We start from the raw sequence: 13,458 nt of genomic DNA on the forward strand, positions 1-13,458 counted from the left end.
CCTGTTATATTTTCCTTTGAGAAACTATAAGCTTTTTTTTTAATTGCAAATATAGATTTTGAACTCTACAAAGTTCGTGAATGGTTTGTCTCCTATAAATGCCACAATAAAGTTAACCTGAATAAAATTCCTTATATTTTTGATGTAAAGCCCATGACTTTAAACTTGACTATACTGACCATTTAAAACCAAATCAACTTGAAATTGACTTTGCAAATGAAAGGTGTCTTCATGCCCATGGATGGGTTGACACTCATTTGCAGGGATCAGAATGCCTAGGAAGTGATATTGCCTTGAAGAGTCAGCCCATTTTGCACAGCTTGCTGATGTAGTAAGCATCTGGATATTCTATTCACATTCCCAACATTTCAATAACAATCCATTCTGCCTTCTCCTCTGGCCTAGAGTCATGGACTGAATAGTCCCAGACCTGGGAACCGAAAGAAGTTTGCCATTTTTCTTTATCGAGTTCCCAGCACCATAGCAAAAATGATTGCAACTGACCCCACCTATTTAAAGCACTGCTTCCTACTCCCATCTTTGAGAGCAAACAATCTGCCAAGCACCTCATAATTGTAAAGTGACCTTGACATGTGTCATTCACCAAGGTTTTCAAATTGAAGTCTTCTTGTTTAATATTCATAGACTTTTTTTTTTTCCCTAACAGCATATGTGATGATTTTACAGAGACTGGGGGTGGGGAGTTTTATTTAGAGATGGGTTGAGTCTGAGAAACATACCATCAGCGTCTCTCTGATGAACTGAAGTATCAGTTTGGAGGTAGGAAAATTTCGTTTGGCATTCTTCAAGGGAGGACAGTGATGTGCTGGATTCTGACAGTTTTTTCTCACTGGGGGTTTCCTTGGCTGGTCCATCTGTGATATTGAATTCAGATACTGAATTTATAACGATAGCATTAATAGGTTTCTCGTCTGCATGCTTTTCATTTGTGAGTTGCGTATCTAGATGAAAAAAGAAAACACATACACAAATCCACTATAGTTGACATGACCTGGTGGTCTCAGAATGGATATTTGCAGAAAATTTCACATTCTATATTTTTGTAAGAGTAAAGTCTTATTTAAAAGAACAGAACATTATTGAGCAGGATTACTTTGTGTAACAATATAGGTTAGAATAAAAGAGTAATAGTTATAGAACTTCTACACACTATAAGTTTCACTTAACAGAGTAATTTGTAACACTTAGTTCTACTGATTTTTTTTAAGTGATGAGTGACAAACATCAAAAAATTCATTCACTTAGGTTAGCAAAATTTATAGTATGTTGTCAGCTTACTCTCAAAGTACTGAGTGTTTTAAAGATCTATTTTATATAGATCTTTTATTTTATTTAGAAATATATATATATTCAAGAACTGGGATCTAGGCCAGAGGTGCTGGGGGGTGGTGAGAGGATTCACCAAAGACAGAGTAGGGAGCAGAACAGGTGGAGCTACTGAAATACACTGCTGAGGGGATGCAGCAGGCAAGACAGGAGAGGTCTGCTACATGCCATGTGGGTCAGCTCCCTGGCTGGGGATGGAACTGTGCCTCAGTGCCTGGTGATAGCTGGATAGCACTGTGCCACCCTGTGCCACCAGGAAGGCCCCTTGTGAGTGTTCTAATAATCTGAGAATCAGTAAAAGGTTCTTAAATCCTGGGCAGTGTTACTTTGCAATTGATGTAATCTCAATGAAGTCATTTTTACTCTGATTCTACAAACTTGATTTTCCTCTCCTGTCTAAGAAAAGTGGGTATAGTTGAACAATCTGTAGTTCATTATCACTTGTGTCCTCAGACTCTGAATTCTTACTCTTCTCTCTGCTTTGCTGTTGCTTTTGTGCCTGTTCAGGTGATAGTCTAGCAGCCTCAGGTGTGTACTGCTCAGGAACCTATTTTCTTTCCACACACCCTCCAGACACAATGGTTAGGTTTGTCCAGCAATGGTTTCACACAGTTCTTGACTGAGATTCTAACTTGAAAAAACATAGAAGTGGCTGAGAAGAATTATGTGCTGCATGTATTTTAGATTCATTTACTAGTTCTTACATAGTAATTGAGCAGCTGTTTCACAAGTGCAAGGGGAAATAGTGGCCACCGCAGTGGGCACCATCCCTGCCTTTTATAAGCATCAAACAAGTTAGCAAAGAAATAGCTGCTGAAGTGACAATATCGCATCTATAAAAGAAAAACATATAATGGAATCATCAGAATGGATAGTGGGATAGTTAATTTATAACTTATCCACACCCACTAAGCAGAGTCCTAAGATAGAAAAAATAATTAACAGAAGACATTCTAAAGCATGCAGCCTGGCTGAATCCCAGTGACATCTTAAGACCTGAACAAGGAATAGGTCTCATGATTTGATATCACTATTGGGAGGGGGTGAAGATATATTCCCATTGCTAGCCTAGTGTCTGCTTGATGTAATAATGCTCATGGGGTGACTGAAATAGTCAATACAATTAACTGCCTGGTTTAATTTTACCATATTTATGCAACTCAGTCCATAAAAAGAATTTTCTAGGCCCATTATCATTGTCCTTTCAAAAGTGGCTTCTTAATTTGGAATGCTCCACTTGGCCCTACCTCCGAGGGTAGTTGTTTACATACTGCTGATGGAAGCATCTGGAAAATTGTTGAAAAAAAAATGTAAGGCTCAGACAACTCCTCCTACCCCCTCTCTCCTGACCAAGAGTTTAAATCACAGTCCCCATGGATTCTTGTAACTCTCTAGGTGATTGTGACCTGCGGGCAAGTTTGGGAACCAGAGCCCCAGGAACCTTCACTTTTTGAGAGTGGGGAAAGAGAGAACAGTCCTCTAACATGTGCATCAGTAATTTTCAGAAACCAACTGTGGTTGCTCTCTAAAGTCTCCTAACCGCCACAGGAGAGAACAGTATGGTACACATAATTGTTTTAGGTCATTTTTCTTTCTTTCTGAGACTCCAAACAACCTTAGCTTTCAACAAGTTTTATTTTTATTGCCTCTCTCTTATGCCACTGACTTGAAATCTCATGTTTGTGGTTTGATTGTCCCTAAAAAGAACTGATAGAAATTGGGGTGTAGGAAACTTCTATTGTTATAACAATTTGCATAATTTTGAATAGATTGAATTAGGTCAAGAGATTGGGAAGCTCGAGGCCTTCTCCAATCCAAGAACCACCAAATTAATGATACGATAATAATGATGATAAAAATATTAACTTTGTCTTACATAGATATCAAAATTTCCAGTAACCAATTAATGTCACAAACAAATGTCCATTCATATTATGCCTTAGAGCTGTACTCGTATTTTATATTTTGGAGAAGACAAATTTTTTCAGGCTTTGGGAAGAGTATAATATTTAGTAGTATTTCTGTTCTCTATCCACTGAATACTAGTATCACCCATCACCCTAATTCATAACAAACAAAAAATGTCTATAGAGGTTGCCAAATTTCCTTACAGGGAAAAAATCACCCAGGTTGAAAACCAAACCAGTGCTTTACACACACACACACACACACACACACAAACACACACACACACACCACAAAGTTGCTTGCATGTGTTTTTTAATACTTTATTTAACTTAAGCATCACAAAGTCCCTAGGAGGTAGATATTGTCACTCTTTGAACAGATGGGAAATGTATAAATTGGCATTCCCAGTTAACAGATGAGTGAGGGTAACCAAAGCTTAGACAGTTTATTTAGATAAGTTGCCCTCGGCATCTTCATTAGTAAATGGCAGTACTGCGATTTAAACCCAGGCTTGCTGAAGTCCAAAAACCTTGCTCTTATCCTTATCCTTCTATTGCACAATATTTTCTCTGATTTAGTCCTAGCTTTTATCTCTAATTTCTTTCTACTAAGGCTGCTCATCAGCAAAAGCCTCTTCACCCCAAATCCCATGATGAGTCACCTCCCCAAAACTGAGCCTTGCAAATAACTTAGCTTAATAGAGGTACCTTTTCCTGAGCAGTCCTGGTAAAGCAAGACCACCTTCTTGCACACTCAGGACATCCTGCCTGTTCGGTTACAGCTACTTTATACCGTACGTTAAAGAACAGCTCAGAAAGCACTGATAGATAACGAAACCTTGATGAGTCTAGAGATTAAAGCAGCTATTTACTTACAGAATTAATTTACAATCAGCTCAAATTATCACACGTAGTCGGGCCGCATGTAATTTAAATTGCCTTTACACAAAGTAATTCAGTAACAAAAAAAAGTTGGATAGAGGTTACTGGAATGTAGGAACATGCGGGGAATACGGTATACAGCCAAGTGGTATATGATTCTCCTTTTAATTTTGTGACAATTTTAAGTATAGCATTTTGAATGTAAGTTGTGCGCTACATTAAGCAACCATTTGGAGACACAGGGCTTGTACTGAGAGAATTTTATGGAGAAGTTAAACTGCCATTCATAAAGTTATTTTAATTCTATATCTCTGTTTATATTTTTATTTTTTTTTTCATTCCTCAGTGGGAACTATCTGTTGCTCATTAGAAAATCTGACATACACACATTTCAGAACCCAGTCTGTTCAACCTAGAATTCTGACATCTGAAGTGAGTCACAATTTTTGAGTGAATGTTACTGACATCTTCCATCTTTTATAGATGGAATGCTAACAATAATTTCCCCAGATTCCTTCTTCTGCGGTGTTATTTGACATTGTACCCAAAGTATTATAAAGTAGCATAAGCTAAAAGGAGAAACATATAAAAAGTGGTATCACAACTTCTGCAGAGAAAACTATTTTGGAATTAAATAAGGAACTCGTGAAACTATATTTGGGATGTTATACATAGTTCTTGACATTAACTTAGAGAAAATAATTTTTTTTCTCAACAGAAAAAAAACAAAATTAGGACAAAAATTAGAAACTCAACTGTATTTCTTAAGAAAAAAAGTTAAAGTGTATATTGAAAGTCAGTGATAAAGAAAATTCATGTTTGGTCTAGAAGTAATTGTAGAACTAACAGGCATAAACTTATGTAACAAAAGACAGATAGTTAATTTTTTATTACCATTGTAACATCATTACAAATGTTATTCATTTAATTAATTAACATTTACTGTATATCCACATGCAATAGATGAATCAATGTTCTAGGAACTATTTATTTATTTTAAGTTATTGAGGAAATATTTTATGATTCTCACTTTTGCTCATGAAATGTGACTTTGTAATTGCTGCATGCCCCTGTTTCTCTATTTGGGTTTATATAAATTCAAATTTATATGTATGTTATATATAATATATATATACATACATATATATATATATATATATATATATATATATATATATATATATGTTCAAATTCTGAATAAATTAGCATCTCTTCCTCCCTGGCCCTTTGACTCTATTTTTGTGTTTCTCATCCCTTTTCTCTTCCTCTCTGTTTAATTAATTCTCTGTCTGACTTGCCTTCTTGCCCTGTTTCTATTAGGTTTTCCCACCCCTCCCCCCAGCTCTTCACCATATTTTTTCTTTAAGACTTTGTTTTCTGGGCCTCCCTAGTGGCCTAGGGGTTGAATCTCAGCACTCTCACAGCTATGGATTGGGTTCGATCCCCAGCTAGGCAGCTAAACCACATATGGAGCAGCAGACCTCTCCTGTCTCTCCTGTTGCTCCCCTTAGTGGTGTGGTTCAGTGAGTCTACCTGTTCTGCTTCCCACTCTGTCTCTGGTGAGTCCTCTCACCCCTATACTTCTGGTCTGCACCCCAGTTCTTCTATGTCATTTTTTTTTCTTGGTTCCTGTCTCTGTAGCCTATCCTCTGTCTTTGTATCATCCATAGTCACAACTTAATTATTTTCTTTGTGAAGTTGACTCACAAATCTCTATGCCGTCAAACAGGCAAATTAACTGAGCAAAAATTACATGCACAGTTCTGTGCTAGGTACTTGCGAATTCAAAGAAAATTTACAAATAGTATCTCAGGAGAGTCTTTCGGTCTCAGAGTTGTCACAAGTCGCAGTCTCCTACTTGAAATGGCTAATTATTTTTTTTGAACTATCAACCAAATCCCCACAAATATACGCATCTTTCTACTAAGTTTCATTCTTCCCAAACTGGATAACACTGAATATATTTGATGAATTCACAATTAAATCTCTTTTGACTGTATTGTCATTTTTCCAGTCCTGTAGGCTTAAAACTTGTCTTTAACTTGTGTCATCTCTTCATGCAGTCAATTACCAGTTTTTATTTATTCTTCCTTCTAAATATCTCATAAATTCATCTCTATATTTTCATTTTCATAATTATCATTCGGGTTTAAACATCTGTACCCTCAAATCTGAAGGAATTCAGTAGTTATTGTTTTCAATGGTAGTGACAGCCCTCTCTAAAATCTCTTACACACTATACTCAAGATGATGTTTGGAGCAATATTATTCTGATACTATTACTCATTGATAGGAAGCAACACACGATAAATATTAATAACTGATTGTTACCTGATTATCTTCCCATTTTTGTTTTTCAATTACCTATTCACTACATGCCAAGTTGACTTTCAAACAGGGTAGCTTGTTTTTTTTTTTTATGAGCAGAAGTCTATATGAAAATTATTAGATAAACCTTTGAAGGCTGGGAGATTTTAATTTTGATTCTAGACCAAAACATTTAAAGTAGGTGTGTATTTCAAATGTATAGACCATTTTTAAAGCTATAATGGTGAGTTATATTTTCTCTTGGATTTAAACTATGCTGTAGTGTAGACTTTAGTATTGTAATATTGGTGGTTGAAATCAGATCAAAGCAGATAGGTGACATTTTAAGGCATAAGCTACAAAATCAACAATCATGGTTAGTAGAAGTAGTTAATAGTTGACACTATAAAGGAAAAAAGAGCGTTTCCTTTGTATGTCAAGTTGTGAAGTTCACACAAATGTCAGAAATGATTATTTGCTGTTATTATTAGAATATATAGAGAGTATTATCCACAAATGGGTGGTAGTAACGCAATACACAAAGTATAGGAAAGTATTCAACATGATCAATCATGATGAAAATTACTAAAATCACATTTTCTAGATATATAGATCATTACTATTATATTGAGTAAAATTTGAGAACTGATACTACAGCTAAAGACATAACAAAATTAAGAAAGCAAGGATTCCTTGGTACTGATAAAGACATAATGTGATTGATACTCAAAGAAGCTGTATTGTCAAAAAAATTACGTTTTCTTTTTTGGCAGCTGAGTGGGGTAGTTTTGTCAAGCTGAGATCTCTTCTGACTCTCCTTTTTGAAAGAAGGAAAATAAGTAATTCATGGGATATTCCATTGATATATCCTATTAGATTGGACAAAACAAAATCTGGAATTCATTAAACCTATTTGGGGAAGGAGGTGGAGAGGAATAAAGGAGATAAATATATTGGACACATTTTCCTTTCATTTTCAAATTCCAGTTCTGATTAGACGATGTCCTTTAAAGACTTTCAAGTTCAAGCACCAGTTTTATATATCATTGTTTTGGTTTCCCTTCTGCCGACTTCAACTAAAACTCTGCCTCAAAATAATATTAGATGGAATGTTTATCAAGGGCCATGACAAGAGGACATTTTAATCCTTTTCAATCAGCCTTAGTCAATCTTTTTTCAAAAAGAGAGAAAAAGCAAAAGAATATTATTTCTCCCAAAATAATAGCAGTGAGCGTTCAAGGTGAAAAGGATTAAAAGTCAGAAAGAACTGAGAGAAGAAGGTGGAACATAACCCCCTCCCCAGGCTTCCATAATACCTGCAAAGTAACCTCCATCTTTTGGGGTCAAAGTGGGTTTTAATTTTTGCCTAGCTCTTCTAGCTCTTTAGCCACGTTTGCAGCTTGCCATAATACCTTGTACCTATGTATGGTCATAGTCTAAGTGATATACTTTTATAGTCCGATCATAAGCTGTAACAAGGAGCAATCCACTCCTAGGAGGTGGTTGAATCTTCTTCTGACATGAAAACAATTTACAATTATGAGTCTCCATTTCATCTTTATGCAGTTAACTTCAGTTTAATGTTTGTATAAAGTGTCTCAAGAAATAAAGATTATGTTATCTCAGAAAAATATCTGCTAACAATTTTTATAGCTTGATGCACTTGGATTAGTAATAGGTTTAGGGCTCTGGAAAAATAAAGGAAACCAATCAGGCTATAAACTCATGCATAATTGCTTTTACATATACAGTTGATTTTTTTTCTAAGATTTATTTATTTATTTATACAAGCACTGGGTATAGTCAGAAGTGCGGGAGGGTGAGAGAAATCACCAGAGCCAGAGCGGGAAGCAGAACAGGCAGACTGATGAAGTACACTGCTGAGGGGAGCAGCGGGCGGCAGGAGAGGTCTGCGTACCATGTGGGACCCTCGCCTGGCGGCCAGGATTGAACCAGCACTGCAGAGGCTGCAGGCAGCTTCGCAATCCAGTGTTCAACCGCTGCTCCACTGGGGAGGCCCAACAGTTGATTTTTTTTAATGTCATTGTTTAAATATAAAAGCTATAAATTAAAGTATAATTATTCAAAATATTCTCTGTGTTAAACCATCACAATTTATTCATTCCAACAATTTGATTGTCATTTAAAGTCTCTTACTTGCATTATCTCATTTGTGCCTCACAAGAGTTTTGCAAAGTATTATTATCACTATTATGTAAATTAAGGAGGGTCAGAGATTTTAGTGGTAAAATTTTACCCAGCTGGTAAGGGGCAAAGCTAGTACTTGAACTTATGTCTTCTAATTCCCATGACAATCAAACTTTGCATTCACAAAGTGTTTTATGAAACCAGGCACTCTAAAATGAAATGGAGGTACTTTTTTCAAGTATAACTCCCTTGTCCCTTCTGACTTTCCTCTGTCCAAGTTCATTGATCTTGCTGGTATTTGATTATGAGGCATTTTATCTGTAGGCTCAAAACCAGTACTACTTGGTAACTAATGACTGCATTTTCCAAACTTACTCCTCAAAGCCCAGTGCAAGTGTCATCCCCTAGGTGAAGTTTCCTACAATCCTCCCACTCAATTGAAATTAATTGTTCCCTTTGGGAGCCCCCAGAGGCCTGGGATGGTAACCTCATTATAACCCTTACTTCAGTTTAGTGTGATTAATTGTGCATGTATTTTGCTTCCCCTTTCTGCTAGGAGTTCCTCGAGGACCATGCTCCATTCTTCTTTTATTCTTCTGCACTCAGCACACAGTCTGGAAAAACTAACTATTAAGTAAATTTCAGATGACACGTAAACTGACTGACAGATTGAATGTGGGGTGTCTCAGTTTTCAGTTGACAATTGACTCATTTTCCCTGGGACAGGTTTTTAGAGCCAATCTTCTATTAGTATTCCGTCCCCATTCTTTTTTTTTTTCCCTTCCCCATTCTTGGTATGCTAGTTAATCCTGATGAAAGTCTAAAAATTCTTTGGTTCCAAAATACATATTGATTTTTACTTTGATTTGAAAGTAAAAACTGTAAAGACTACAGGGACACAAAGGAAATAAAATATCTAATTCTGTTATTAACTTAGATTATTGTATTTGTTTCACAAAAAGGTATTGGAAATGTTTGGTGAATATGTTCTCTCTCTGTGTATATATACATATTTATATGTACACACATATATGTTGGGCTATATATTAGATCTGGATTATAAATGAAATGAGATTATATACACATGTGTATATATAATCATACATATAATACATATGTATTGTATATATTGTTTCTCAGATTTGTCAGTCACTCTTCTAGGAACTTTGAATATATTAATTAATACATTTAATACTTCCAGCAACCCTATGTGGTAGGTACTAGTAGCTTCATTCCTAGTTTTTTGATGAGGATACAGAAACATAGATTTAAAGTAACTTGCCAACATCATACAACTAGTAAGTGCTTGAGCTGGGATTTTAACTGAGAGAGCCTGTCTCCAACTCCATGCTCCTAACAGTTATGCTATAACTTTTGTCTAGATAGAGATTAAAAAAGAAAAATTTTACTAGGATTTTATTGAATATTTTATATTACATTACCATTATATCATGAGAATTTCCCTGCATTCTCAAGATTATTAAAACGTCATAATGGGTCTCAACTCAAATGTCACCTCCTCAGAGAGGTTTTTTTAAAACTAAATCTGTAGTAGTCATTCTCTTTTTTTTTTTTTAAGATTTCTTTATTTATTTATGTAAGCACTAGGTATAGTCAGAAGTGCGGGAAGGTGAGAGAATTCACCAGAGCCAGAGGGGAGAGCAGAGCAGGCAGACTGACGAAGTACACTGCTGAGGGGAGCAGTGGGCTGCAGGAGAGGTCTGCACACCATGTGGGACCCTCACCTGCGGCTGGGGATCAAACCGGTGCTGCAGAGGCTGCGGGCAGCTTCGCAACCTAGCGCTCAACCACTGCGCCACCGGGGAGGCCCTCTTTTTTTATTTTTTAGAGATTTTTAATTTTTATTTTTATACAAGAACTGGGGTATAGGCCAGAGGCATGGGAAGGTGAGAGGATTCGCCAGAGACAGAATGGGGAGCAGAACAGGCAGACGGACTGAAATACACTGCTGAGGGGAGCAGCGGGTGAGACAGAAGAGGTCAGCCGTGCCATGTGGATATCTCCCTGGCCGGCTGGGACTCAAACCCATGCTGCCAAGGCTGAGGACAGCTTCACAGTGCTGCGCTCAACCCCCTGCACCACCGGGGAGACCCATGTAGTAGTCATTCTCAATCAGGGCAGATGTTGACCCCCCCCCCAGACCACTGGCAATGGCTGGGGACATTTATTTATTGCCATGACTGAGGTTAGTGCTTTTAGTAAGTAAAGGATGTTGCTAGACACCTGCATTATACAGTCTCAGGCCTCCCTAAAATAAGCAAAAAAACAACTCACGAAGAACATCTTCAAATGTCAACAGTGCCACACTTGAAAGTCCTTATGAAAGTGGTCCCAAGCCCTCAGCAGCCACCACATCTAAATCATACCATCACACGATCTTCATAGTGCTTTTCATTATTCTAAAAATGTCTTGTTTGTTTACTTGCTTTTATAATATGTGGCTCTTCTACATTTGACTACAATATCACCTTTTACAACGGTTTGTCTGTGTTAATTAGTTGCTATTACCTAGAGGAGTACCTGGGACAGAGCAGGTAATTAATACATAGGAAGTCAGGGAATACATAGCAATTCTTGCAGGGTAGATCATAAATTATTTAACAATTATTCTATTCAATAAAAATGTAGATTGTTTTCAATTTTCCTATCATAAGTACTCTTAAAATAAACATTATTTTCATAAATCTTTTCATATAGCTATTTGTTTATGTACATTGAATTCATAAGGCAGGACTTACTGAATTAGTTGCCAAAGTTCCAATGCTGTTAATATAATTTGTTGATTGCCTTCCAGAAAGATTGTTTCAATTTAAACTCACAATAACAGTGACTGGGAGAAATTTGTCCACTCATCTTCGGACAAATAAAGACAGATTGAATATTTATGATTAAAATTACATATTTATCAATTCAAAAAGAACTTTGATTCAAGTCTTCTATTTTGTACATCTTAAAGAATAATTTCAAGAGAGCTGGAAGGTTTTATTTTCATACCGACTGCCTTTTGCTGGAATTCTTGTTCCACAGCTACATTCATGGATGATTCTGGTCTCTTGTGTTATATGGTTGTGGAGAGTTAAAAACACTCATTTTGAAATTATAGATCAAGATGTTATGGTTTTTTAAAAAAATTATTTATTTATTTATACAAGAGCCAGGGTACAGGCCAGATGCATGGGAGGGTGAGAGGATTCACCAGAGACAGAGCGGGGAACAGAACAGGCAGACTGACAAAATACACTGCTGAGGGTGCAAGTGGGAGAGACAGGAGAGGTCTGCCGCGCCATTTAGGATTCTCACCAGCCAGCCGGCTGGGATCAAACTGGCGCTGCAGAGGCTACGGACAGCTTCACAGCGCTGCGCTCAACCACCTGCGCTACCAGGGAAGGCCCAAGAAATTATGGTTTAAGAATTTATTAGATGGTTGATAATCTGATTTGTTTTGCTTAGCTGGTTCTTGCCTGAGGGTTCTGAGGTTGCATATTGGTTGACAGAGGCTTTCTTTCAGCAATTAGTCCTGGTGTATTGGGGTCTACCAATGCTCTGTCTCTGTAAATGTAAGGTAGAGGTTAGTTCTTTTCAGTGGCCCTGGGGAGGTCAAAATTCAACTACACAATGAGGAAAGGCAAGAGGTAGCAGGAGGAAGAAAGTGAAGGAGAAAATCACATACTTATCCACAGTTCTATTTGTCCCTTATGGTATCCAATGTGTTATGTAATCTATCAAAGGCCTCATTGGGGGTTAAAGAACTCTTTACCTAGTGGCCTGCTTGGTAGACCTTTTAGACCACTAGTCTCCAAAGCAGCAAATATTGATATATACCTATGGGAAGTGTAAGTCTATGGGGTTAGAGCAGGTCTTTATTTACATCTTTTAAAAATCCTAATATGACAGCTATTTTTCCTTTTAAATACTGTTACTATGGCAGCATATTGACTGTATACATAAGTGATTCTTCTAATTTCCCCCTTTTTACTAATAAAGGTTTGTAAGGAAAACTGAGGACCACAGGTCTAATTAACAGACTAAAGTCAACTCTCTACATCCCTCCAATTGAAGGAAATTTAATTTTCTCATGCTTCCTTTGGTTTCTAGGGTGTGGTCGCTGGAACCTTTACAGCCACAGCAGCTGCAGTAGTGGCCTGAGTAGACTTTTCCTCTGAGTTTCTATAGTGGTAACAGGATTAACAGACTCTATTCTGGAAGTACTTGGGTGACATAACACCTCCCAGCAGAACTATTCCTGACAAGGATGTGCAGATGGAAATGCATATTTATGTCACTTAAAGCCTACCAGAGACACAAGGATATGAGCTATAACAATAAATAGAAAAAAAAATTTCCAGCGTTTTTGGTAACCCATACTCAAGTGCATTGACTGTGCTTGGCGGAAGACCTACAGTTTGCTCTTTGTCCAAGCATAAAATATTCAGCATTCAAGCATGTGAAGGTAGACTATTCTGAATATATTTTAAAGTGTTAAAACAAGCTAGCACAAAGTTAAGTTAAAAAATGTAGGTTGTAAAAATAATAGGACAATACCATGAAAAGTTTGGACCATTTCAAGAAAATAAGTGTTTAAAATAAGTGTTTATTTGTTCCATTTATTTATCTTAAGAGGCTTTATAACATTATTTTCAAGGGCCAAAAAGTCACTGGCATCAAGGCTTCCAAATTTAAAATAGTCTTTGTAGCAATCCTTGTTATACTTTATTCTAGTTCTTCCAAAAACACCTCTGATAATATAGAAAGAGAAAAATGCTCACATTCACAAAATATGGGTTTGATAGTCCTGGAAAAAATTTGCATTACATATCAACCCATTAGAATTGAGCTGAAGAATTGA

General features: G+C 36.8%; 1 protein-coding gene across 1 annotated transcript in view; it reads right to left on the reverse strand.

Moving 5' to 3' along the window:
* The window catches only part of MDFIC2 (MyoD family inhibitor domain containing 2), a 132,551-nt gene that overhangs the window by 10,678 nt on the left and 108,415 nt on the right, over positions 1-13,458 (reverse strand). The window contains exon 3 of the mRNA XM_054695485.1: positions 741-962. Within this exon, the coding sequence (XP_054551460.1) occupies positions 741-962 (222 nt within the window). The remainder of the gene's footprint in view (positions 1-740; positions 963-13,458) is intronic.

The sequence above is a fragment of the Talpa occidentalis genome, unplaced genomic scaffold (assembly GCF_014898055.3).
Source record: "Talpa occidentalis isolate TD23 unplaced genomic scaffold, MPIMG_talOcc4v2.1 talOcc4.10, whole genome shotgun sequence".
Taxonomy (NCBI): domain Eukaryota; kingdom Metazoa; phylum Chordata; class Mammalia; order Eulipotyphla; family Talpidae; genus Talpa; species Talpa occidentalis.